The sequence below is a fragment of the Cyprinus carpio genome, unplaced genomic scaffold, assembly GCF_018340385.1.
Source record: "Cyprinus carpio isolate SPL01 unplaced genomic scaffold, ASM1834038v1 S000006658, whole genome shotgun sequence".
NCBI lineage: Eukaryota > Metazoa > Chordata > Actinopteri > Cypriniformes > Cyprinidae > Cyprinus > Cyprinus carpio.
Genome location: NW_024879282.1, coordinates 841,601 through 868,509, shown reverse-complemented (window position 1 = coordinate 868,509; position 26,909 = coordinate 841,601). Strand labels below are relative to the sequence as shown.

Sequence of the window (26,909 nt, the reverse complement as noted above, 5' to 3'; positions counted from 1 at the left end):
AGGATCGGCTCGTCTTTAACAGTGCCAGATTGACTCTGAAACTGTCTGCTCAAGAACTCTATTAAAAAAAAAAAAATAATGAAATGACAAAAATAAAATTGTGGAGCATTTTCAACCAGGAAAGCCAGCAGGATTTTTAAACTATTTTTTAATTAGTAACTTATCTGTAAAAGGTTTAATTTCTGTTGTTAATATCTATACTGCTAATATAAGCAATAGGATATACACTACACTGTTTTCACTGAAGGTCAAATGCATTTTATTCTAGGCTTCTTGTGCACCTGTCAAGACTGATCAGCTGCCTCAATCTTCTCTCCCAGCTCGTTTTTACATTCTACAGAAAGAAAACCAATATGGCTTCATCCAGTTAAACACTTAATTGGGCTTTTAAGCTTGTATACTAACCCTTGAAAGGCGGCAAGAAAAAGACTTTCCACATACCTGCTGTCTCTATGTAGTCCCCTTCTGGACAGCCCAAGTCCTCTCTCACATCCCCCTCTCCTTTTATGTCAGACTGAGACACACTAGACCAAATACAGATTAATGTTTAACATTATTTAAAGGGAAAGTTCACCCAAAAATGAAAATTCTGTCATTAATCACTCCCCCTCATGTGGTTCCAACCCCGTAAGACCTTTGTTCATCTTCAGAACACAAATTAAGATATTATTTATGAAATCCTAGAGCTTTCTGACCCTGCATATACAGCCCAGAAAAGTAGTAAGGACATTGTTAAAGTAGTCCATGTGACATTAGTGGGTCAACCAAATAATAGATAAAAAACAAATATAATTTTATGAAATAACTAAAATACTCCAAGAAAACAAAAAAATTAATTGTAACGACTTTAATAAACTATTTCTAATCTTCCGTGCCAGTTTTTGACACGCGTACACAACGATATCACGTGGCATGCGTGTGCATTCCTCTGCTTGCAAACAAGCCGCAGCGCATGCAGGTTCTACGTCAGAATGGAGGCTCCTGCAACAACAGCATCACATGCGTGGTACTGTTGTAAACATGCGTCAAAGACTGACAGGGAAGAGAAGAAATTGTTGAATAAAGTCGTTATTTTTTTTCTTTCTTTGCACACAAAACGTATTTTCGTAGCTTCATAACAGTACAGTTCAACCAATGATGTCACATGAATAATTTTAATGATGTCCTTACTACCTTTCTGGGCCTTGAACGTGGTAGTTATGTTGCTGTCTATGCAGGGTCAGAAAGCTCACGGATTTCATCAAAAATATCTTAATTTGTGTTCCAAAGATGAACGAAGGTCTTACTGTTGGAATGCAGAAATAATAGTTAATCCAAAAAGAAACATCAAATTAAAATAATATTAAAAACAGATGAGCAAAATATAAATTAGAAGACATTTTTAGTCCTATTTATAAAAATCCATACACTTCCAAGCTGATTTTTGAGACTGTCTGTTTGCACAGAAAAACCTGGAGCTTTAACACTCACAGGGACCCTGGGTCTGTAGGGGTTCTCTGCTCTGTGGCTCTTTCCAAAAGCATTCTCTGAAGATCCCCCTCAAGGGTGAAGCCTGCCCTGCAAGATTGGATATGCCAAAAATATCATATCCCGATTCACGATTTTATCACGATAAAACAACAAAAAACAAATAATAGAACCTTCTAGGGGTGGACAATATGGCCAAAATATCATATCCCAATTCACGATTTTATCACGATTCTTCGTCATTTTAGTTTTACTATTTTTCAAGTGTTCTGAGCAGCACATCTAAACTAATTTCCCTTTTAGTACTACAGTCTGCTGTCACTGCACGCATCTTATATACAACAACGCATCCGATTTTCTCTCAACCGTTTATTTTCACTGACATAACCAGCTGTGTTTATATGTCTCTTTTTGACAGCAATTTTTTAGCGCAATCAGAAATAAATGATAAAACCTCCCACAAAAAATCAGCCGCTTTACAACATTCTTATTATTTTGTGTGCACCTCAGGTATATGCGCTCAGAAAAAACACATGTCAGAACAGCACGCAAATGAAATGTTTAACCAGCACATGCAAATAATTTACTTTTGTGATTGCGAATAAGTGCAGAGTCCCGTGACTGTAACTATAATGCTGAGTTAACTTTTGATGTTAATGTATGTCACGTTGTACAGTATATTGAGATAGATGAACCAGAACTGCAACTGATAATATTTAATATTGGGGGCTTTACATCTCAGTTTCTTCAAGGTTATGACTCCTTAAGTTTGCATTACTATCCATAGCAGCAGGGTTGACATCTGGATGCTGGTCTGGAAATACAGAAGCACATTACTTTCATTCCTCATTTAAAATAATAATAAATAATAAAAACACAACTCTACTGTGGTAAGATCTGTCTTACCATGTATCTGACATGGGTTTTCACCCTCACACCCTTCCATCCTCTCTGCAATGTCCTCATCATCAAACACCTTTTCATCAGAGGACTCTTGCTCACATTGATGTTCAGAATCTGACGGGCCATCACCTTCTTCCTCTCCCTCCTCATCCACATCATTATTCTCTGCAGGAAACACAAACAAACAGTTTGATTATCACATCATGGCAACATGGCAAGTTAAGTTTTAGAAAACTACTGCAGTGAATGATAAACTGTCATACTAATAGGATGCTCTATCTCTTCACTGGCTCCCTGGCTGGTCTCAGTGGTCTGTCTGGCTCCACAGCTGGCAGTGGTGAACTCTGCATTACCGCTGGAGGGAGAGTCTATTTTCTCTCTTCCATCCTTAGAGATGTTGATTAACACTGGAGACTGCAGGACGCTGGACACAGAGGCATTTGTCTGAAAAGAGAAGCAGGATATCAATACAAGTGAAGTGTGTTAGTTGTGATTATACTGATGCAAAAATAAGATAATGGTACATTTATTTTTATCAGATGAAAGCTTCTACAACAAAACAATAAGTATTTGTATGTAATATAAAGAATGATCTCTTCTTTGAAATTGAAATTGTGAAGTCAAGTGAAGTCAATTTGCATAAAACACATTACAACAATATTGAAGATACTTGATGGCTAGAGGGTGCCATCATCTTATCCCAGTAAAGATGACATTTAAAAGTGCATATTAGAAATCAGAGATGCACTGGTTGAAATTTTGCCCAATAACTCATAATTAATTAATATATCTGAAATATAGGTAAAAGATATCAAAAAACACCCACCTTATAAATCTAAATTGCATATACAGGTCCCCATCAAAAAAAATAAATATATATATATGTACACATATACACACACACAGTGGGTATAGAAAAGAATCATCCCCCTTTAAAGTAATTTTTCACTTTGCAGCCTGAAATGAGGAAGGGACAGAATTTTCGTTTTATCCAGCTGCATTAATTCAGTACATTATGATAAATATTTTATATATAAAATATTTATAATAAATAATAAATTAATAAAAAATAATAAATTAAATTATACACTACTATTATAGTGGGACCAAACCTTCAGAAATGATAGACAGGAAGACAGACAGACAGACAGACAGACAGATAAAACAAAATTAATTAAAATAATACTAAATTAATTTTTACATCTTACTTTTCTTTTATTAATAATTTTCTTTTATTTATTTATATAATTTTTCTTATTCATTTTTTTTTCACGTATTAACTTAAGCTTATTAATTTTAATTTACTAACTTCTTATTCTTTTTAATTCTTCATTTTAACATATAGCCAATATTCTTTTGTACAGTAAAAGTTAAAAATTGCACAAATATAACAAAGATTATAGAAACAAAATGCCTGTTAACTCTGGACAAAAAATCTTACAGGCTTTAAGTAGACATTTTATGTTTAACATTATTTAGGCCAACTGGTATAAATAATCTGTGGTGTTCATTTGAGTACAGATTGTCAGCTTAAATATATCAGTTTATTTTACTTATTGGACTGATACAGAAAACATAAAGAGTCACATTTATTGCCTGATACTGATACGATTGTAAAAATATATCATTCAAATATAATGATTCATTGACTGACTGTGCTGCTGTCTCCTGCGCTGGCTGTGGCGTAACTCTCTGTGCAGACAGTATGGGATGGCGCACTGCCCCATGGTGACGAGTCCAACAGGCTCTGGAGGTGTTCAGTGCCAACCTGCACATATTGAAGGTGTGTCCTACAGTCTGTAATTAAACAGTGTTCACAATTAGACAAAACTGATCCACACAACATATTCTGATTCACTTTGTACCTTTTGGGCTGCGTGGGGTGCTGTTACAGGGTGGATGTCCTCTGCTGAGAGGGATGGGCGGGGCTTCAGCTGACTCCACCCATTCTTGGTGATGGGCTGGTGAACAGGATATGCTGGAGAGGTCTGCAATCTCAGCCAGGTCTGGCAAACAACTGATCGAACAAAATTACCATAATTCTAATATGCTGATTTGCTGCTCAAAAAACATTTCTCATTATTATCAACAATTGTGCTGCTTAAATTTTTTTGGGGATTCTAAATACAAAGTGCAAAAGCACAGCATTTATTTGAAATAGGAATTTTTTGTAACATTATAAATGCCTTTACTTAACTAAAATAAAAATCAAATAAACCTTTTGATACTATTATAATATTATTAACTATACTATTGATTACTATTATAAGTAGTAATATTAAAAACTGACAAAAGCAAAGATAATTATAAAAAAAAAATAATTTAAAACAAAAACTGAAAATATAAAGTAAAAGCTAAATCAAAATATTAATAAAAACTATAATAAAATAAAAATAATATTAAAATAACACTGCTGACCCCAAAATTTTTAACTTGGTGTAGAGTTAATAAAAAAAAACATTGTTATTACACTAAACTAAATTAGTTTTAAATCAGCCTTTACTAAGTTTTGTGTGAAATGCTTTATTTCTTGTACCTGATGGTAGGAATGCACCTGTGCACAGGGGTAATAGATTCAGAATCCTTTGAGTCCTCTTGAGCAAGACGGTATTCTAGATAATAATAAGGGTGACATAAAGATTATAAAAAAGGACAAATGTTACCCACAAACTGCAGTCTGTTTTGAACTACATACCACTCAGACTGTTTTCAACAGCCTGTTTTTCCTCTGCTGGAGATGAGCTGGGTCGACAAACCTCCATTGTGACATCCAACTCATCCTCTGAGCTCAATGACTGAGAAATAAAGGGTGGGGGAATTATACCTCCTTTATTCTTCAAGGCATATGCCTAATCTTCTGATTTTATTGTGTTATTTAAAGAGTATCCTATAAAAATAACTAAAATTGTTTATTTTCACCTGAGAACGCTCTTCACCAGATGATGTGCAGATGGATGGGTGGTGTTTGGGTGTGTAGAACATGCTAGATTGCTGTGTTTGTGTACAGTCCGAATCATCTGAACTTCTTTTGTCCTTGTGACACAACATACATTAAAGTGTACATATTTATCAGTTTTTATAGCATTTTGTTCTAAAAGTTCACCTATGATGTTAATCAAGGTTTAAGTCATACAACAATCTTGATTTAATGTGAAAAAAAACATTAATTAACTTGTACAAAACAAATATAAATAAAGGTCACAGTTTACCACCTTTGTGTTGCTTGCTTCCTCCAGCACTCCATTGGTCTCATCAAAAGTGTGATTGATAGTGTGGTAATTTGTGCTCTCCTCACTATCACTCTGAATACCTGGCATTAAATAGGATTTAATATAAAATATAGGATAGGATTTAATATATAGTAAATGATGACAAAATCTTCATTTTTAGGTGAACTATCCCTTTAACAGCAATTTCAGGCACAGCTCTATTACCAGCGAAACTCTTGAACAGTTGCTCCAGATCAGTGCTTTTCTGGGTCTCAGATTCCTGACTATGTCTGTCCTGTAGGTAGAGCTGTTGCTCTGCTACATCCTCACTGTCACTGCTGCCAAAAGCACTCAAGGGTGACCCCAAGCGCCCACCTGTCATTAGGGCCACCATTTCACGAACCTCACCTGCACAGACACAAACAACAGGTCACATGTCACCTCTTAGACAGTCTTTGAAATGGATAAAATGCACATGAAGATAATGAATGGTGTGGCTGTTGTTTCTCACTGGTCCATGAGGGTTTTGTTTGGAAATGTTCTTCTAGACAAGATCGGCCTGTGCTGTCTTTCTGAGCCTTAGACAACCCAAGCTGTGCATATAACCTGAAAGAAAGAAATGTATTTGCTTATTTTTTGTCATGTTCTTGCCTATTTGTTCATATATATCCTTTCTGTTGTTGCCATCCTTTTTATCATTCTCCTTTTCTATATGACTTATATTAGTCTTTTTCTGCTAATGCTCTTATACTGTTGTACCTCTCAGACTTTTGACGTCCTGTCTGTTGCTGTCCTCTTTTTGTTGTTTCAACTCTCTTCAAGTCCCTTTTCTCCTCCTGTTAATAAAGCTTTTTTCTCATATTTTTTCTATAAACTATTTAAATCATTAAGCTATACTGACTGCTATTCCTTTTTTGTTTTAGGGTGATCTCTGTTAGTATTTTTACACTAATTTATTTTAAGTTAATTTTTTTTTTCAAGAAATTCATATTTTTATTCAGTACGGTCGCATTAAATTGAACATGACATACCTGTACACTACTAGGATAGGATGTGCTTTCGAAGCTCTCCTCTTGAGCTGAACTGTACTGACTGACCTCCTCATCTCTATTAATGGTCCACTTAGATATATAATTATCAAACGGTGGCCCCATAGCCTTCCCAACACCAACATTGCACTCTTTTTCCATGTTCACCCTCTTCATCAGAGCATCCACCTCATCAAAGCATGGGGCGCCCAATTGGTCTGCCTCCACATTATCCAGACTCTGCTCAGCTTGCTTTAGAACAACCTGAGACACTTTGAGGTTGAGAACAATGGAGCCAGTATGCTTTGAGATAGAGCGACTAATTGCCAGATCCTTGTCTGTATCCCTATAGTTAGAACAAGGTGGCTCAGAAAGTGAGGTATGATGGGTAGAGGGCCATTCATGCAAAGCAGTGATATCACTATGCGAAATATCTGAGTGGAAGTCATTAGTGTCTGAGGTGGACTCGTCTTCTTCTCTGTAGATTCTTTTCAGGTGATGTTCCCGGATCTCATTGTGTATTGCAGTACTGCAGTGCTGATATACTAAGAGGAAAGAATAGGACATTCAAACTATATTAGTTTGTATTACATCACATTAATGTTCTTAACAGGCACTTTCTCACAAAATGATCATTTTCTATGCTTTAAAAGTTTCCCTAATCATGACTGGATGGAAATCTCACCAGATTTGTCTTGCTCTCTTGTCTGATTAATATCTGTATTCCATCCAGGGATGCTCTGAAGCACTGACCATGAGTGCCATCCACTTCTAGTCTTCTCACTTCTAATCTCCTGTTGTAGATTAGATTGCATCATTTACTCTCATGCTGATATATATTACTCTCAATATCTGGAAAAACCTTGTACAATGTATCCTTAATAATTTTTACTTACTAATTTTAAAATTTTCTATCATATCACCCACCAACTTTTGAACAGTAGTGAACATCCAGCAAATAGAGCATGCTACAAGTGCACTGATACATACTGATGAGACACAGTAACAGAATTAAACCAGTGTGCAAACCCTTATATGACAGCGTAGATTGTAGCACAAATCATGCAGGCTGCTGGTTCTGTGCTGGGCTCTGTGCTGGAGGCCCGTCTGCAGGAAGTGGTAATAAGGCTCAGGCACAGCAGGGTTTGCTATCAGAGCCTGACTGGCCTCTACTGACCGTTTTATCCAGCGTGGGTCTGTGGAGCCCCATGGCACAGCATCTGCACAAAGCAATATAACTGCTTTACAAGTCGCAAACTAGTAACACAAAACAAGATCTATCACATAAGCTCTACAGTTTACATCACATACATGAAGGTACCTGTAAAGATCTCCTGTAAAAGGGCGCACACACTATAGAGATCAGCTTTTCCTGTACATGCTCTATATCTAATTACTTCTGGAGCTGCCCAGTTGATCAGACCGAGAGGCAAAGGAACAGGAGGTGGGGCGTAGGAGGCCGTTCCTTCACTTTAGTTGGAGTAGAGGGTAAAGGCATGTCAAACACAAAAATCACACTCTGAATATAAGCCATTTAATTTACACATTTCCTAAATTGAAGTCATTTTAAATATATATGTGTGTGTGTGTGTGTGTGTGTGTGTGTGTGTGTATGTGTGTGTGTGCCTTTTGCAAGGATGGTGTACCTGGGTACAATGAACCCAAGGCCCGTAACCTTGGCAACTCCAGGGTGCACTATAAGTACAGTGTGTGAAGAAAGGGCCCTGAGCACCAGAGATCGGCCATGCAGGTACATTAACACCTCACACACCTGTAGCACCACTGATAATAGGTCAACCAGCGGTAGGAGAGGAAACTCATCCCGCTGCAGAGTATGGAAATAAACAATGAACACAGTTTAAAATAAAACCACTTCTCAGTCATTTATAAATCTTTTTGAAATTTTCAAATATTACCCTTTGGTGCAGCACATTGTACAGGGATCCCAGATTTACTCTCTCATAGACCAGCTTTGTGCTGTCCAGGTCAGCAGAGATACTCACAGCCATCAGCAGCAGCAGGTGCGGGTGAGACAGCTGACTGCACAGGACATAATAGTAACCATAGCTACTGGACATTGTATTTAGATAACAAATAACAACACACGAAAAAATAACACAGGTTTTGAATTACTCGAGTAAATGATGACAAAATTTTCATTTTGGAGTGAAGTATTTCATAATTCAAGTATTCAATTTCTGGGCATTTTGACTAAAGTTAAAATCAACATTAAATTAAAATAGGTCTTAATAAATTTTTTTTTTTTTTTGAATGTTAGCATTTCTTTTTATTTCAGCTAGTTGGCAACATTTCCCATTCACACATTTAGTTTGTATTATTTTTTATTTGAGTTGATTTACCAAATAACTAAAACTGAATACTAATAAATAAAAACTGTATAGACAAAAAAGTGTTTAAGCATAAAAAAAGTGTAATACTGCTTTAAACTGTTGTAGTTTTCCCCCAAATTTTTTTTAAAAGTTTTCTGTTTTTTTTTAATTGCAATTTTGTTTTTGTTTTTCTGAGCAAAAAAATAAATATCATACATTTTCCCTGATTTACAGAAGACACTCACTAAACTGTCATTCAGTGTAACAATCTTGTCAGGCATATTTACAACAAAAATCAATTTATGACATATTAAAAGACTAATTACTTTCACCCCAAATACTAATTAGTTGTAATTTTACATTTTTAACATTTGCCACTATCCTAGGTTTTGCCCATTTGTCATACTAATTTAAAACACAATAAAATTTAGCATGGTCCATTATTCTTTTAGATATTTTAATATGTACACGTCAGAATAAGCATGTTGTTTGAATTTTTGCATAAATATTGTGTTACACTGAATGACAATGTAACATTATTTCAACCAAATTTTGACATTTTATTCTCCAAAAACTTATTTGAAACCTTAAAAGAAGACATTTTACTTACATTTAATGTGCTTTCTATGGACACAAAATCACTTTTGTACATTTCTTTTGATGCGGACATCTTAACGTCTTTGACCCATAGACATAAAAACTTACAACTAAAAACAACAAAATTACTAAAACTTATTATAAAAATGATACATATATATAATTCCAACACAGATTCCAATATCTCTATAATATATACATCTAAAAATAATAATTTAGTTTTAATAATCCTTCATTAAAGTGAATGTTTATCAGCTTCTAAAACTACTTTTTTTAATGAACAGTTGTGCAGGCCAGGAAAAATAATAATAACCAATATAATATTATCTGCAAATAATGTTTCATATTGTTTACAAAAAAAATTTATTACCTAAATAAAGGTTTTTAAATAATAGTCTTTTACATATGCTTACTGTCAAACTCTGTTGTAGCCTTTTTTTTTGAGTTTTCAATTTCTTACCAGCAATACTCCTGCTCAGAAATCAGCAGATCCAGGAGACCATCATGTTCTTCACATTTTTGCAAAATCACATCATGCAGCTCTTTAACAGTGACACGATATCCTTTCCAACTGTAACTGAGGCACAGTTAAACAAAAAATGTATTATGTTTCCTGTAAGGAAATGCTGTATTTTCATTTAAATCTATCTTCAATGCATATTCAATAAATAGTCATTGCTTGATTACAGTGTCTTACTTGGTCATACGTATGAAAGATCCACACATAAAGGAATTGAGAGGTTCATCATTAGCTTGAACTAAGTCACAGTCACTTATCAAGAGCACAGAAGCAGCCAATCCCAGACTTAACCCTGGCTTCTCAAAGCATAACTGTAATGATTACAAAACAACATCTTAACAACAGCTCAGTGTGATTAATAGCTGTCAGAGTAAAAGTATATAGTGTTTAGAAGCTTTACTATGCTAATAGGAAGAGGAATGTTCATTTTATAAGTCTTTATAATCGCAATCTAGAATTTAGAACATGTTTGTTCAAAAACATTTATGTATATTTTTAAAAATGTGATGTGGGTTCAGGTTTAATCTTTAAAAATTTTTTTTTTTTTTTTTTACACAAACCTTTCCATAGCCAAAACAATGCATCATCATATCACAGGCAGACATCTTATATCTTGTGTTATTTTCATGAATGAGCCCAGATGACCTAAAGAGAAGGACACATTCGAACAAAAACAAAAAAAATCTGAATTTCTCTAAATGACACTATAACTAAAGGCTGGTGGACACTATACAACTTTAGCACATATTTTTCCCTTGACTTGTAAAGCCGTCAAGTGTTTTATACCGAGTGTTTTAAAATCTGTTGAGGTTTGAAAGTTGTGTAGTGTATTCCAGAAATGTTCACTGATAAAGATGAATGCCCAGAGAAGTACTGCAGATCTTACCGAGGTCTCAAGAGCTTGAGCAGGGATGGAGAGCTCAGCAGTGTCTTTGAGGAAGTCGGGGTGGTACGCTCATCTCTGGACAGATGTGTTTGCAATAACCTCTGCATTTGAGACTCGCATCTCTTCAGAAAAGCAAGCATCTGTAGATAGGGAAGAACAAATGGTCTAAATGTGTCTTTACACTGCAGGAGCTGCATCTGACATGACAAAGACACCGGTGCTGCATTTTATTCATACAGAACCAAAGCAGCATCAAAACAGTCAGCACAGACCTTCGGACTGTTCTCCTGCGCGCCTGCCTCGGCCCAGTCCTTCGGCACCCGGCCCTGATCATCATGGAGACGCAGGTCCCCGCCAGCATCCAGCAGTGAACTCAGCAACCAGGGATTACAAGAGAAAACTGCAGCATGGACGGGAGTACTTCCATCATTACAGCGGCTGGTGTATATAAACATCACACATGAAAAAATATGCTATTATCATATTCAAACCAGCTCCATGGTTGATTATGGGAAGGTTTGGCCTTACTGATTTGGGTTTGCTCCATACTGTAGAAGCTTCTCTGCTACACTAGCAAAGCCAAGGAGAGACGCACAAAAGAGTGGTGTCTGTCCAAGGTGGTTCATGCTGTCAACTTCCACACCTATGGAAGATGTAATATAAAAAGCACTAATTAAACATGTACAATCATTTAAAAAACAAATTGGATATGCTCCTGATGTATGTGAACCTTTCTTGAGCACTTTCTCCACTTTTGCTACTTTTTTCTCAATTGTGTATCTGTGCAGGAGAGCTGATAAACCTCCACCTTTCACAGTGCCCAAGAGCACCGGACAGGGCATTGGCTGAACCCCTGTCATGATACAGATTTCTTCCTCACCTGAAAACTAAAATATGCTTGGTTGAATAACTTTAGTATAGCAAACCGAGCCATACATGTTTGCTTTCTATTGTGTAACGTTACTTACTAATTATAATTGCAGTTACATTTACAGTTGGCTTCAGTCAGAAAGTTGGAAAATAAAAAATCGAACTTAAACATTCATTTAAATGTAAACAACATGCATATATGCTAGGAAGCGGACACAATTAGCCCAGGTTCATTTAATATGAATATTGATATGTAACGTTATAGAATTATGATTTACCCGTTCAGGTACAATTCAGTTGATCTTTGCTAATTAAAATTAAGATTAAAATGGAAACCAGTTTTTAAAATAAACAAAGATTGGAATTCAAATAAGTTTTTCGATGCTATACCTTTCTCGAGTTTCACTCGTTCATGATTCCGATGGACGTTGGGAAATTGGCGGATGGTTACTATTGGACGGATCTTAAAATATAGACATTTCAGATGTTTTCTTTCTCTAGAATCAATACTAAATGTTTTAACTAGTGACTTATCTACTTTTTAACGTGAGAATGACGTATATTATAAAAAGTGAGAATGTAATTTGTTAGCAAAAAATATTGTAGAATGCGCACTATTTCCCCTTCTGTTTTCTGCTTACGCGCAGGTCTACCGCAAAGCGAAAACCGTTTTGTGAGCCTCAAAATTACACTATTAATAGTTTCCGTGAATTTTGTTATAATCGGTTTTGTGTGAGTTGTCTAAGTTGCTGGTGCTCTGTTATTAAATACTGATCGAAAAAATAGAAAATGTACAGTTTGTTTAATGTTAACAATGAATAAAAAAAGTAAATAGTGAACTATTTTTTATTTGCATTCTAAAAAGTAGTGAATCAGGGTGAACTGTTGTAAATATACTAATTTGAGAAAAACGCTTGTAAACAATCCTATTGTAATCCACACAATTCGCACATTTGCATATTCAAACGCTACAAAAAAATTGCTCTGTAAACAAAGAAACGCCCATTGTTCAAATTATCGTTTGTATAAAGGCATATCACAAGACCTTTGCCTTTTTTTCCGCAAGCATAGATTCCCCGTATTAATTATATAGCGCAAATACATTTTTGATTGATTGATATGTACATATTTCTATTTAATATTTAATTTTATTAGGGACTTTTATTTTGGCTTGTCTGATGACGACGGTGCTTTAGGACTCCTGAACCTCAAAGCAAAGCTAATAATCCTAGAAATCAGCGGTGTGCGTGACACACACATCCACCCTCTTTCTCCCTCGCTTCATCATACACGCTCAGGAGGACGAACAAACCCGTTAGAGAAGATGAGAACTGCACTTAATTTCACTCTTTAAACTCTATTTGTTTCTTTTCTGTGGGATAATGCTCGGCTAATGTGATGGTAACGTGGCTCATCAACGCCGGGGGATTTTCAGGAACTTTTTACACCTCGGATGCTCCGGTTCAAATGCTTTTACTGTTTAGAGTTGTCTTTAAATAGGCAATCATTGTCTAGCATAGATCTTTTATAACATTAAGTATGCATATTTTTTTTAAATCTCCAATATTTTAAAAACATTTAAGCTGTTTGTGTCCGATTTTATCCGGTTAAAATCTCGCAGATTCATTCACGGGCGGTTTACTGAGCACTGGCGTGTGTTAAAATGTTAGTCTGTAAGTAGTTGTTCAGATGCTCTTATAATTTTAACATCTGATTTAATAATAGTATTTTGTATTAAAATATATGTATCTGTCGCTCTCGGGCTTGTAGAAGTGAGATTTACTGTTTACTGTTTGTGAAGGAGTTTTAATAGTAAATACTAGGAAGGACACTGTCGTTATTGTGTTGGGATGCGGAAGGCAGAGGTGTAGGGCCGATGGTAAACATGTTAAGGGTTTAAAGTGAATGGCTCTGTGATCATGTCGTCTGTGGAGGGTGTTTTCTCCTGGGTGGGTGACTGGCAGTGGCTCTGCATGGTCACTCTCTTTCTGGCCTCTGTTGTCACTTTGATTGTATACTTGGTGCTGTATTTTTTCAACGAATCTCCTGTTGGGAAAACACCTCTCAGTCATGTGGATTCGGAGGAGGCTGATGGGATTTTATGCTGGGTGCTCTCTCTGAAAAGCTGGAAGAGTCAGTGGAGACGAGCCTGGTTCAGGAGCCTCAATGAAGAAGCTAGGAGATCACAGGTGGTGGTGTTTTTAATTCAGTTATATCTCTATGTATTATGCATCTTTAATACATGAGCTCCTAAAATGTGGAATGTTGTGATTTTTTTTTTTCTTATTGTGTTCCTTTGGTAATATATTCCTCTTATTAGAGCGGGATTCGACTGACATTTGAAGAAGATGGTGTTCAGTCATCAGAACTGGCTGTGGATCAGATTTCAAGCTTTACGAAAACACCCGGTCGAAAGGTAAGGTCAAGCTTTGAATGTTTATACACACTAACCTATATGTGGAATCTATTTGTTGCCAAACATCTTTATTATATCTCCCTGCTTGCCTACATGAATTGTATATATGTTTGAATGTTTTGAATTAAAATAGGGTTATGAATGTGACATGAGATTTCTCATTTTGACATGCACCCTGTTTGACGATTCAGAAAACTTATTAGCAATGTTATGACTGTTGAAGCTCGAGGATATTTAAAGTGACCAACTAGTCTTAGTCATAGTTGTATTCTTTTTGCAGAATGTCCTGTGTCAGGTGGTTGGAAACAAGCTGCAGTTTTCTCTCAGTGCTTTACCGAGCTCAGCGTCTTCAGAAACCCCCCTGAGATACAGTGCAAAGATATCTCCACTTCGTCTGCAGGTAAACACGAGTGTTTATTCTGCTCTTAGTTTCACTTGAGGATGGTTGCGTAAACGCAAGTGCTTTGGCGTGACAAATTGTCAAACAAGACAGTCATTCTTTAAATGCCTCCAGGAATATTGGCAATGGTGAGGCGGATAATCCAGTTTTTTTCTCCTGGAGTAGACAAGCACCTCCTTTCATTCTAGGAAAGGCTGTCACATGTTTTGCCATCAAAGTATATAGTCATTTTAGTCACATTGGGATAAATCAGCACAATGCTCATTTGGACTGTGCATTCAGTTGAGTGGACAGGGAAATGAGTCTTGTGAGGAAATGAAATCGTATCTAAGCAGGGTTTAAACATTTTCTGAATAAACAGTTCTATGATTTTGAAACCTGTGTGATGTAAAATTATAAGAAATATTTCAGATTCTGCACTAATTCTAAGTCTCTAATCAAATATAAGTACATGTATGACCACGTGAAGTCAAAAGGTCAGATTTTGTTCCATTTTCAAATTAATCTTGGATATAAAAAATATGTAGAATTAAAGTAATACAGTAAATATTTATTATTATTATTATTATTATTATTATTATTATTGGTCTCATAATTTTGTCCCCCTCTGTATTAGTTATTTTAAAATTATTTATATTATATTAAAGTATTCATTAATATTTTGAATTTTATTTTATATCTCCAGTTTAATTTTAGTTTCAGTAATTTTGTCTTTTATTATTGTTACATTTTTAATGTATCTATATAGCTTAAATTTTTTTTTCTTCAGTTTCAGTAATTTCAGCATGTAACCCTATTTCTTTTAGTTAGCTGCCAAGGTAACATTTCTGATTTAATTTAGTTTTTCTTCTAATATTATATTTTATTTGTTTCAGCTTTATTTCAGTTGCTGAAAATGATTTTAAATAGGTTTAGTTGACAATAACACTGCTGAAATGTGTACAGTCACATAAAACCTGTAAGGATCAGGAATAAACACATTCGCCCTATGAGAGATGTAACGTTTCATGCAGTGTCCCGAATGCTTTTGATTTATAGGGTGTGACTCACTCTGCTGTTTTATTCACCGCAGGAATCAGATTAAGTGCCTCAGTCACAAGCACTTGCTCGATGTCCTGCCTTTATTTTAATCATGGTTAATATGTCTCTGCCTCAGAAACATGCAATTTCACTGGAACACCCTGCATAGAATTATTCATGGAAAAGCTTGTACCTCTTGGACAGGGAGTTTATTTAGTATTGCGCTTCAAATGGCAGTAGAAATTACTTAAGAGCGCCATTTCGGTGTGCAGAGCTGCAGTTGTTGACAATGCATTGTGTTTAAAAGCTCACACAGGCTTTGCTCGATTGCATTACAGCTATTTTTAAACCAATAAGTTGCTCGACAACTCATTGTCGTGCCGATCCCGTTTTAGCCATAAGTGAATTGAGTGGCTAAATGCATTTAACCTGTCGTTAGATTTTTCGTTTCCTCGTATGCCTTTAGAATCCACCCCAGATCTATGGCATTGTGTCGTAGTGGGCTGTGTTTGTTCAAACAAATCAGAAGTGCTAGATTGTAAATTCACTGGGCATGTGCCAAGTGTACATAGGGAATACTGGCCTTTTCAGGAGCAATTGCGTTTATTGCTTTCTGGAGGAATCCAGGTGGTTACAGCATATTTTCTAGCTGTTTCTCTTGCTGGTCAAGGCCGATTACTGGAAAGGTCTCCGTGGTTATTAGAATGGCTTCATAGGCTGAACAACAGTATATTTGGAGATTTGTTTTTGTTCTAGAGGTCAGTGCACTCTAGTGCCCACAGCCACATACGAGGTTGAGGAATAACACTTTTATTGTGACTTCATGAGGTCCAACTCATGGCAGAGTTACAAGTTCTGTACGCAATTATCTTATCAGGTTCAGACTGAAATATATCGATTGAAGCTTTTCCTGTGTATATATAAATCGCATATTGTATATTGTTAGTTACTAGTTAGCATTTTCTAGTTCATCCGTCCTCTTCAGACTTTATAAGTTCATGTGATTTAGAAATTAACGTAGGCATTGAGCATTGGAGTGGAATTTGGCGTCCTGTCATTTTTTTTCTTTATTTACCCCAAGTTCAGTCTTCAGAAATGTAAAGCTGTCGTGGTTGGACATGACAGCCCATTCTTCTGTGTATGGTGGGCCCTGTGGCTCAATGAGCTGTTGTGAATATGTGAATGCTCTGGACTCCTTTGTTTATTGTGCATTTGAAGTAGGCAGTGTTATGTTATTCTGTTGTATGCCACTGTGTGTTTCTGCCTTGCTGGTTTAAAGCAGCAGCATTTGTTGTTTAATTTATTGCTGATATTAGGTCAACATGTTTATTTCAATGGGCTTTTAAAGCACCATTTTTCTGAAATTGGTGATACAGACACCTGTGACCACACAGTAGCTGAATTCTGTATGCGGCAAGTTGACAATGGTAAAAAAAAGAGCCGTTCTTTGTTGTTTATTGACACATTATTATAAATGTCTTGTTTTAAACATTGGTGTCTTTTATTATACTTCATTTGCTACGCACAGCTCATTCTCACTATAGTATTTAAAATTTTGGAAATATTTGGTCTAGAAATTGTTTTAGTTTTGCTTACATTATGAAAGATTTTTTTTTAGTTTTAAAATTAAACAATCCTGAAAAAGTGTATAATGGTTTCTACAAAAATATTAAGCAGCACGACTGCTATCAACATTGATAATAAGAAGAAATGTCTCTTGTCCATATTAGAATGATTTCTGAAGGATCATGTGACACTGAAGACTGGAGTGATGGCTGCTGAAAACTCAGTTTTGCCATCAAATGAATAAAACACATTTTAAAATATATAAAATTGAAAACATTTATTTTAAATTTGAATAGTATTTTAATATATCACCATCTTTGCTATTTTTTTTTCCCTGTCTTGCCGACATACATTATTTAAATATAAACTGGTTCCTTTGTATATGTAATTTAATGCACAAATAAATGCAGTAAAAATTATTTTACCCTAAATTATTAAAGTTAATTGTATTAAAAAAATGGATGCTATCTTTGTTTTACATGATGGTTAACATTTAAATTTTCTGCTTCTATTTCATGACCTTTAAAAGCAGTAAGACAATTGAGACTTCTATTAAACCATGTTAAAAGAAGTTATTGGCTTTACAAGTTTGCACACAGTGTCTCGTGGCTTCCTGTTCTGATCAGCCTTTGTTTAATGTCTATGGTTGTAATGTTTGTGTGTGTATTGTTGCCACAGCTGGCCCTACAGATGAAAGAAGTGAAAGAGGAGGTGGAGATTTCCTGGAGGGTGCTTCACCTGAACTCTGTAGATTTGCAGCTGACACAAAGTTTTACGCAAGTATGTTCACATATCAAACCTCTTGAGATAGAAAATATCATAATTAAATGCGGTTCTCATTGCAATCTTTTGTAATTCTCAGTAGGTTTTTAAAGGGTGACTTCTGCTTATTTTTTCAGAAAGCACGTGACACTCTGTGTATGTTTCAGGGAGATTGTGAAAGTCTAAGTGAAGCCGCTGTGAACGACAGGCTCAGACAGGTCTTGAGTCGAGCTCAAGCATCCGTAACTTTGAGCAGCCGGCCTGCAGAGTCTGCAGAAGTCAAGGTACTACAACACTTATCGTATTAACATTAGCACTTAATCCTCTTTAAAACACTTATATGAACTTAATTTCAACCACATAGGCTAATAAATATTTTATAACCCTATTTTTAGGGAACAAGCATTACATAACTTTGGAATTTGCTCAGAATGGAGAGAAAAACACAGAAAAGGATGTTGCTGTTGATGTTATGAGCGATAATGTTTTATTTCCTCTGTCCTCTTTAACAGGAAGTAAGGAACAAGACCTCGCAGGCGACCTCACCCCCAAAGCCCCCACGAGCTCATGAATGGAAACTATTAGTAAAGAACATCCGGGTCACGTGCAAACAGGAGGATGGTGCTGCAGGTCACTGAAACACACTCATATTTCGGGAGAATGCGTGTTCTTTAAGTTTTCTTTAATATTTAGCTAAATCATTTAGAGATATTTATACAGTATGCAAGCAACAAGTATTGATGATAAAGATGGATGAGCCTGCATTTCAGCATATTAAAAAAGTTTTTAGCATTTTAATATCACTTTTTTTCTTACGTTCATCTTTCAATCACTGGCAGCTGTTTGTGGTGGCCCATTTCTTAATATATGGTCACATGACAGATTCTCATGCCTGAGATCCCCTGTGGCTTGTTGTTCATTGGATGGAGTTTGTACACACCACAGTCCTCAGCTAATGTTTTTATATTGCTTGGATCGAAGAAATCAAGCCAATTATTTGAAAGAAATTTTGTTGTGGGCACAAAGTGCAGGCTACACTTCCGAAAAAGCACCACCCCTGCAACTTATTCAGTTAACTGCCCATGTTTCCCTCAATCAGGATGTCCCTTCAGTTCGGAAATCATTTCCGGAAGTGGTCTAATAGTCCTGCTGCTCTCCAGCCAAGTCATTATTACAGCCCAGCAAGCACTTAACAGAGACAAGTGGCATGTCATCCATTTTATGCATAATTCATTTTGGCAAAGAGTGTTTTCTGCATTAGTCAGTTATTTAGCTTGAAAACTGATCTCTTTTCTTTGTTTTGGGGGCAAATGTCTGGTTTATTTGAATGTACATCAGCAAATTGGTCTTCTTTTGGATGGGTATTGCTTGTGCTTGTTAAAGAGCTGTTTCTATTCTGGTTTCAGGCGGCATGGATCCCCAGTGTATCCTCCAATTGGATGATCCTCCTCAGAAGGTCACCAGTTCAGTCTTGACTAACACATCCACCCCAGCCTGGGACCAGCCCTTCATATTGTGAGTTCAGGTCAACCTCCATCTGCTCCCTCCTCAGCTGCTCCTGCAAACTTAATTTATACCCATTAAATTCATGTTTTTATTTTTAACCTTTTTGCCACTATTTTAGAAAAGTACAGTAGAGGTAGGACAGGAAACTACTGGGAGAGAAGAGGGCGATGTGACGGGGAAATCAGGCACATGTTGGGATGGGGCTACCTGTTTAGCTGGGAAACCTGTTTGAAAACAATCACAGTTATTTTTGCTCTTCTGTTTAGTAATGCTAATAGCATAGATATTATTCATTTATTTTTTATTTGTTTGTTTGTTTGTATGTTAACACTTTATATATGTTTAGATTTTAGATGAGGTTTTATTCAAAACCGTGGTCAAGATTGTCAACTCAAGAAATCACAAAGTATAAAATCAGCCAGCATTTCCTAAGATTTAGACTAAAATGTTTGTAGTTTGCCAGTCTTCGGTCATCCTCCAATCTTTTTACATTGGAATACAGCATGATTTATTTTATCTCTTGCCTTTGTCTGTTTTTGCAGTGAGCTTAGCGGACGGTCAAAAGAGCTGAATATTCAGGTTTTGGATAACGGCAAGCCTCGGGAGAGTAAGTCCACATGACCGAAAATAAACCAGCTTAACGGCATAAAAACAGAACAGTGATATCCATTAATCTGGGTCTGCAGAAGCTTGAAGGTCATCTGTGAATTTTAATCTACTTTCAGTCATCTGTTACTCTAAATCATGAAATAGCTTCCAAAACGCTGTATAAGTGGTAGATTAATTGAGCGAATAGAATGATACTTTGGTAATATCTTGATCTGAACTCTTGTAACAGCCTATATTACCTCATTTCACTAGCCTTTCACCCTGATTTCTTAACAGCTTGTGTGAAATGCTTTTGTCCGTGTGCTTGGTGTCACTTTTTCCTTCCTTGACAAAATGCATTGATCAAATAATATGCATTACTTTGATTTGATCAGGCATCACTCTCTCTTTTCCTCCCAGCTGCTTTGTTAGGGCAGGCATCTGTGCCTTTTGATCTAGTGAAGAAACACCCCAAAGGTCAACAGACCTTTTCACTCATGGCCAAAGATCAAGTGACTGGGTCAATAACTACTGAGGTAAAACATCTCATCATGATACACTGTAACTAGATGTTAATCACATGTTAGAATTAATTCTCATAGATATTTGTCACTTTTTGTATTTTAATTGCATTTACATTTCATAATGTTCATAAGCTAGTTCACATTTACAATGGCTTAAATTAATGCTAAAGAGTGTAATTTTTTTTTTCTTCTAATGCCCTATCCTAGCTTAATGTACAAAAAGACATATATATATATGCCTATAAACTATAACTATAAACAAATTTCTGTGTAGTTCACCTACCTGGAGCCCAGCGAGGTGCGTAGCTGGCAGATGCCCACGCCGGCCCCTACTAAGAAAGTGGAGATGGACCGCACTGTGATGCCCTGCGGCACCGTTGTTACCACTGTCACTGCTGTGAGGAGCAAACCAGGACGAGCTTTAGCACCTGGTACCTTCCATTGGTCTTTGATTCAGTTGTTGATTTTGAGGAAGGCAATCTTAGTGTTATATGGGTATTAAAGCAAACTTTAATTTGAAGATGCTACAGTTGTCATGTCAATCTCTTAAACCACAAAATCTAAATCTATTAAACGATTTGCATGTTTTAAAAATCCCCCTTTCAGAATCCAAATCGCCTTCTAAAAACAAGCTGGCGGAGAGAAGGGTGTCGGAGCAGACATCATTACTTGGAGCCAAAGTTAGCAAAGCCCTGTCATCATCAGATACAGGTGTGGTTTCCTGTAAATCTTATTGACTAGGAAATGCTAAATGCATTTCCTTTATTTCCACTTTCTACACCGCAAGTGCTCATCAGCAGTCCTGGAGCAAAAATAAATTCAAAATGCCACATTAGTAATAGATTATGTTCGGCGGTTGAACACTCGTTTGCTTTCTTTCCTGTACAGAGTTATTGATGTTAAACGGGACCGACCCTGTAGCCGAGGCTGCCATCAGACAGCTTCATGAGTCGGCAAAACAGAAGCTCAAATCTCCTGTCAAAAAGAGCACCATCATCATCTCAGGAGTCACCAAGGTACAGAAAAAAACAACAACTCGGTGACCCACTTATATGCATATTTATTAGGCATGTACAATATATTGGTACCATATCAGTTATTTATTTTATTTATTTTTACTGATAGTTGTAATTGTGTGCTTATTTGACTTATTTTTATATTTTCATTACCTTAGTTATTTTTTTAAAACACTAATAATTTAATAACACTTTTTAAATGTAATATTAAGAAATATCTATTTGTATACTGTACATTATAATTTTACATTGCCCAAATTCACCTGTAACATTTGGAACAACTGATTTTGATTTTAATTATTTACATATATAGTACAACATTTGAAACAGGTTGTTGTTTTATTAAAAAAATTGGAAAACTTTAAAACCTTGGATAGGATTATCATTCCAAGAATCCACACAGGGTCAATGTAGTTTGACACTTTTTTTTTTTTTTTTTTTGCCCATTGTCACGTTTAGAATTTAAAACAACTGATTTTGATTTCTACAAAATGGTGCAAAAATGTATTACAAAATTATCAGCTTATTGGTATCAAACAGAATTTTTTTCTTTTAAAATTTGAAATCTTCAAGATTGTCAACCCAATAATTCACACAAAATAAAACTCAGCAAGCATGTCCTGAGACTTAAATAGTTAAATAGTTAGTTTATTCAGAATTTTAGTACAAAATGATTTGTATCAAATAGAATTAATTTATCTTTATCAATTCATATTGATAGGTAGTTAGTGGTACCTTGTCGTAGTCACAGTGTTACATCATAAAACAAGTTCTTTAACTTCAGGTTCTAATTAAGGCTTTACTATTAACCTCCTCTCTAGGCCCCTCTGACACAAGATGAGGAGATGGCTCTGATGGCAGGATATGCAGCTGCGATGGACGCTTCTATGTCCGGAGCATCTGAGGGCACCAGCAGCGAAGTATTGCCATCAGAAACAGTGGCAGAACCCAGCGTTCTCGAGCCCACAGAGTCTCTGGCGGGTGCGAATGGCACAGACCCCATGGAGGACTGGGAGAGCCAGGCCGGAGAGGACCCAGATGCAGATAAAACATCTCTGTCTCTCTGTATCTCTGAAACGGGTTCCAAAAAAGGAAAAGGTGAGGGGGAAAAAAGGATGAACTTTGAGCTTTATGTGAATGAACAGCTGAATGTGCTGAACAGGGTTTTGAGTTTGTATTTAACCTGTTTACACCTTCAAACCACATAAAGTGTTTTACTGAGTTATAAATCTGAGCACAGCACTGCATGTGAAAAACAAGGTCAATTGACTGCATTTACATTGCCGTTCAAAAATTTTGGGTTAAGAATTTTAAGAGAGGAAAAAAAAAACTCTTATGCTCACCAAGGCTGCATTTGTTTGATTAAAAATACATTATGTGATGGCAAAGCTGATTTTTTTTCGTTTTCAGCTGATTTCCTTCAGAAATCATTCTAATATGCTGATAGTGTTCGAGAAACATTTTCTCTTATCAATATTGAAAACAGTTGTGCAGCTTAATAACTTCTACAAACTTCACGTGACTGAAAAGTAATTGTTTATTCTGTCACTTGAGTTGCTTAATATGAACAAACTTTGACACGAGGGAAAGATTTATTAGGGAAAATCTCTATCAAAATTGAGTCTGTTAGTGGAATGCCACAGCTAACATGATTACAAAGTTCTCTCTTACTTTTATGTCTAATATGAACGTTACAACACTGGCTACTAGTGTCTTTCTTGTCTGTACTTATGAAATTTGATGACATCCACTTTCTTTTTTGTCCTCTATACCTCTCCCTTATCAATTTGTGTTTTTTTTTCTTTGCCATCTTAAAGTGGAAACCTGTGCTAACCAGACTTTATTGCTGGCAGAGTAAGTGACCTCTTGAGAAGTCTATAATAGTAAAAGTTTGTAGACTTCCCTGTGAAATGGTTAACAAACCCTTTAGTAAAAAGCCAGTCCATGCTCCAGCATTTTATACACACTTTCATCATGATAATAAGTTATTACCTTGTATTTAAGTAACATGTGGATTCATTCTTGACTTTTGGACATGGAGAAAGATTTGACACGCCATTTGGCTTCTCAAATCTTTGGAGGCATCCCTTGGTTTTATTTTTGTGCTGTTTCCTTTTCATTGTTGGCCCATTGAGATGTTTGGCTGATAACTTGCCCAAGCAGCGTACAAAAATCCAGAAGTTCAACCATCTGGAACTTCTAAGCTGGTGTTTATACTGCTTTCATTCTAAAACCAAGCACTTTCGAATACGTTTGCATACTTTATTTTAGTAGTGTGCTTGTGTTCTTTCAACTAATTAACATTTGACGCCACCAGTGTATTACAGTAGCATCTTTCAGAGCTGAAAAAGTTGCACTGATATGAGTAATATTCCGATTGCGTCAGAATTCCCACACGTCCGCTGTGTCTTCATGGAGGTCAACAAAATCGAAAGAATGTTTAGGTTACTGCTGATCCAAGTGTAGAGTTTGACCTCCAGGTTGGCTCAGTGAAATATGTTGCGGAGCTTGTCTGATTATTTTCATCTCTCTTTGGCGCCCCCTGTAGGCAGCTTCCTGCAAAAGAGTGCCAAGCTATTTTTCAGGCGGAGGCATCAACGAAAGGAGCCGGGAATGAGCCAGTCCCACAATGACCTTCAGTACTTGGAGCATCCCGAGGCGGCCATGATGGGCGACAGGGAAAAGAGGACGGCCACCTTCAGACGCATCATCAACCGCAAGCTTCTACCCAGGAGCAAGAGCAAAGCCAATGGCACAATGAGAGAACCGCCCACATGAACTGCCCACTCCGTCGCCTTCATCAAAACTAATAGCTTTTGAACCTCTTCATCTTTCTAACATCCTCCCTATCACATTCATTCTAGTAACTTTTATGCAAGTCATTGCTTCTTTCTGGGCCATATTTGCCAAAACGTCTGCGTAGCAACAATCACTCTCATCATCTCCTTATTAACACCGTCATCTGGATTTCCTGAAAACCTATTCCTGTCTGCCTGGCGCTAGATTTATTTCTCCATTAATGTAGAGGGACATTAGGGGCGCTTTCCTTACCTGACAGTTCTGTCCACACCTTTCACCTTCAACTTTGAACTTTGTGCGTGTGTTGATGCAAGAAAGTTTACAAAACATCATCCATATGAGCACTGGCTCTCTTCGTCGCTCCAAATGACTTGGTGTCATTTAACCTTATGCAAATGTTGATCATCATGCAAATGATATTTTGCGTTCGTGGCCTTCTAACCAAAGCTGGATTTAAGGACAACCCTTTCTTGCCATCTACCTGAGCTTTAAACCTCTGGAAACCCTCTGTGGACCTGATGGATCCTGGAATATCAAGCAAGGGAAAACCATTGTTTTGATTTGCACTTATTTATATGCTCTGAACTCATTCCAAATGCATTTGCAGGGATGTGCATTGAATTCTGTGGGGTTTGGTAGTGATCATGCTTTATAAAAAAATGATGTGAAAGACTGCTGTCTTGATGTGAATTGAATATGACAGTTTTCATTTTGTTAGGGAGACAAAGCTGCAGTTCCACCAAATTTGACTGAATAGTGAGTTTTATTTTCAAAAATAAACGTTTTCAAACTGAGCATAACATTTCAAATGTTCTGGTCTGGCACTGATATGGTCGCTTTAAAACAGGTTTGGTGTTTTATTCATTTAATTTCTAAATATTCAAACAGAAATGGGGAAAATATTAATAAATATTTTCCTTTTATTCATACATTATTCAGTGTACTGTGTAATTAATGTGTAAACATGTTTATGATCCCCCACCCCCTTTTCTTCCACAGCCATTACATCATGCCACATGTTAAAAAAAAAAAAAGTGTGTTAATTGTACCAAAGGTTTTTAACACTAAGCAAGGGCATTTTCCCATAGAGAAAGACCAGAATTCATGAGAATTTAGCTATTCAATATGTTCATGATTTATGATATTTTCCTAAGTGTGGTGTCTTCTTTTACCTGTACTCTTAATCCACCTGAAATGTTGGCTGTGAATGCCAGACAGTTTGTATTTTGGACCTCAACTGTTGAGCCTGTGTGGAATACTGCAGTGGATTTGTGCTATGGAAGATTCAATAACAGGATCCATTTGACATTTACTTGACCTCAAGCTGCAGATGTAGAAGAAACCTGAATGCCTGTCCATACTGAATGTTGCCAGAAAGAAACCTCAGCGGTCTGGCTGTTTTATATGTATTCTGGGAGGACTACTGGTCTGTGTTTTGTTTTTTTCTTCCATTTTTGTCTATGTTGTGTGTTGTCATTTGTGGCCTGGCTGTTAACAATTCATTGTATTTCTGAACAGTCAAAAAATGAAAGAGGTATTTTCCAGTGAAATGGAAGGAGGCACATGATGATTTTATATTTTTTCCTGCTTGTTTGCCTGGCCAGAGGTGATCCAGTCGTTAAATGAAATCTAACACATCAGTCCTCTGTATATGCATATCATAATGTATCCATGTGCATTAAAGAACTCCTCTTGTTAACTTAACTCATCTGTGCTTTCTCTTGGAGTCTGGTTGGTCTCCTTAACCAGAAGGACCTTAGAAATTGCTGTTGTGAATGATAATTGTGTCATTGCTCACCATATAACATTTCCCTGCAATATTAAGATTGCTCATGTGTGTGGCCTGTGCAGTAAAAACTATAGAGCTGTTGAGTTTGAAGTCCTAAAACCCTCTAGAATTCTCTTATCAGGTTTGCAAATTATGAGTAAAAGTCTGTCATTACTTGAAGAAACTTGTTTTGTTTTAAAATAAAATGCATATGGATATACTATTGTGCTGTGCATTTTAAACACGTGGCTAAGGTGTTGCTAAATAAGGACTACAACTTCCATAAGGATGTTAGTTAATGAACCACTGTTGTAGTCTTTATATCAATAAAGCTTCAAATTTCACACTTGATATTTGAGTTTGTGTAAAATGTGTGAAAGTCTTTTCAAGTAATGAACTTTTGTTACTCTTCAAACCTAATAATTAGCTTCCCAATTAGCCTACAAATTGACGTAATGACTGAACAGCTCTATTATGGTGAAGTGACAAATACTTGGATGTCTGTGCATATTGAATGTCAGACTGATCTGCAGGGATTCTGTTCATCAATATATCTTTATTGGTTTAAGCAATAAACACTGACTGAACACTCCTGTGTAAACTTTTTTTTTTTTTTTTTTTTTTTGTCGTTTTTGGCTTTCAAAACTCAGACATTCAGATATTTTCTGTCTGCTTGAAGTCATTTGCATAATTAATCAGCTGGAATATTTGAAGAAAATCTCATAGGGTACGGC

At 36.3% G+C, this 26,909-nt stretch overlaps 2 protein-coding genes across 6 annotated transcripts; one reads left to right on the top strand and one right to left on the bottom strand.

Annotated features, from left to right (window-relative positions):
* Nucleotides 1-244: 244 nt before the first annotated feature.
* Nucleotides 245-12,570, bottom strand: LOC109088174. 4 transcript variants are annotated; one of them, XM_042755272.1, is made up of 29 exons: nt 12,201-12,570; nt 11,671-11,827; nt 11,469-11,583; nt 11,213-11,378; nt 10,941-11,080; nt 10,615-10,699; nt 10,232-10,365; nt 9,995-10,111; nt 8,524-8,647; nt 8,254-8,432; nt 7,929-8,077; nt 7,637-7,827; nt 7,293-7,401; nt 6,611-7,152; nt 6,339-6,415; nt 6,091-6,185; nt 5,805-5,987; nt 5,583-5,680; nt 5,290-5,403; nt 5,066-5,165; nt 4,907-4,982; nt 4,236-4,387; nt 4,025-4,167; nt 2,634-2,814; nt 2,374-2,535; nt 2,203-2,281; nt 1,471-1,557; nt 442-524; nt 245-334 (listed from the first exon to the last, which is right to left on the bottom strand). In XM_042755272.1, exons 2-29 carry the CDS (start codon nt 11,798-11,800, stop codon nt 285-287), a joined length of 3,861 nt encoding a protein of 1,286 aa, XP_042611206.1. In that variant the 5' UTR covers nt 11,801-11,827; nt 12,201-12,570; the 3' UTR covers nt 245-284. The 4 variants fall into 4 exon arrangements, with proteins under 4 accessions (XP_042611206.1, XP_042611207.1, XP_042611208.1 ...); XM_042755273.1 differs by lacking the exon at nt 12,201-12,570 and adding an exon at nt 11,909-11,980; XM_042755274.1 differs by lacking the exon at nt 1,471-1,557 and having other exon boundaries at nt 12,201-12,568.
* Nucleotides 12,571-12,994: 424 nt separating this feature from the next.
* Nucleotides 12,995-26,764, top strand: LOC109066176 (C2 domain-containing protein 2-like). 2 transcript variants are annotated; one of them, XM_042755293.1, is made up of 14 exons: nt 12,995-13,999; nt 14,131-14,226; nt 14,507-14,626; nt 17,891-17,992; nt 18,112-18,258; nt 18,487-18,604; nt 19,381-19,489; nt 20,023-20,087; nt 20,489-20,604; nt 20,867-21,023; nt 21,199-21,303; nt 21,481-21,608; nt 22,430-22,706; nt 24,157-26,764. In XM_042755293.1, the coding sequence occupies exons 1-14, from the start codon at nt 13,730-13,732 to the stop codon at nt 24,384-24,386; spliced, it is 2,040 nt and encodes a 679-aa protein (XP_042611227.1). In that variant the 5' UTR covers nt 12,995-13,729; the 3' UTR covers nt 24,387-26,764. The 2 variants fall into 2 exon arrangements, with proteins under 2 accessions (XP_042611227.1, XP_042611228.1); XM_042755294.1 differs by having other exon boundaries at nt 12,996-13,999; nt 18,142-18,258.
* The last annotated feature ends 145 nt before the right edge of the window (nt 26,765-26,909 follow it).

Excerpts from the sequence above, each read along its gene's own strand:
- LOC109088174 (XM_042755272.1), bottom strand. The coding sequence starts at position 11,800 with ATGACAGGGGTTCAGCCAATGCCCTGTCCGGTGCTCTTGGGCACTGTG. Across the intron at positions 7,828-7,928 it reads TTTACAGGAGATCTTTACAG|ATGCTGTGCCATGGGGCTCC; the intron begins GTACCTTCATGT and ends TGCTTTGTGCAG. Across the intron at positions 6,416-6,610 it reads CCTATCCTAGTAGTGTACAG|GAGGAGAAAAGGGACTTGAA; the intron begins GTATGTCATGTT and ends CTTTATTAACAG.
- LOC109066176 (XM_042755293.1), top strand. The coding sequence starts at position 13,730 with ATGTCGTCTGTGGAGGGTGTTTTCTCCTGGGTGGGTGACTGGCAGTGG. Across the intron at positions 21,024-21,198 it reads AGGACGAGCTTTAGCACCTG|AATCCAAATCGCCTTCTAAA; the intron begins GTACCTTCCATT and ends TCCCCCTTTCAG. Across the intron at positions 22,707-24,156 it reads GGGTTCCAAAAAAGGAAAAG|GCAGCTTCCTGCAAAAGAGT; the intron begins GTGAGGGGGAAA and ends CGCCCCCTGTAG.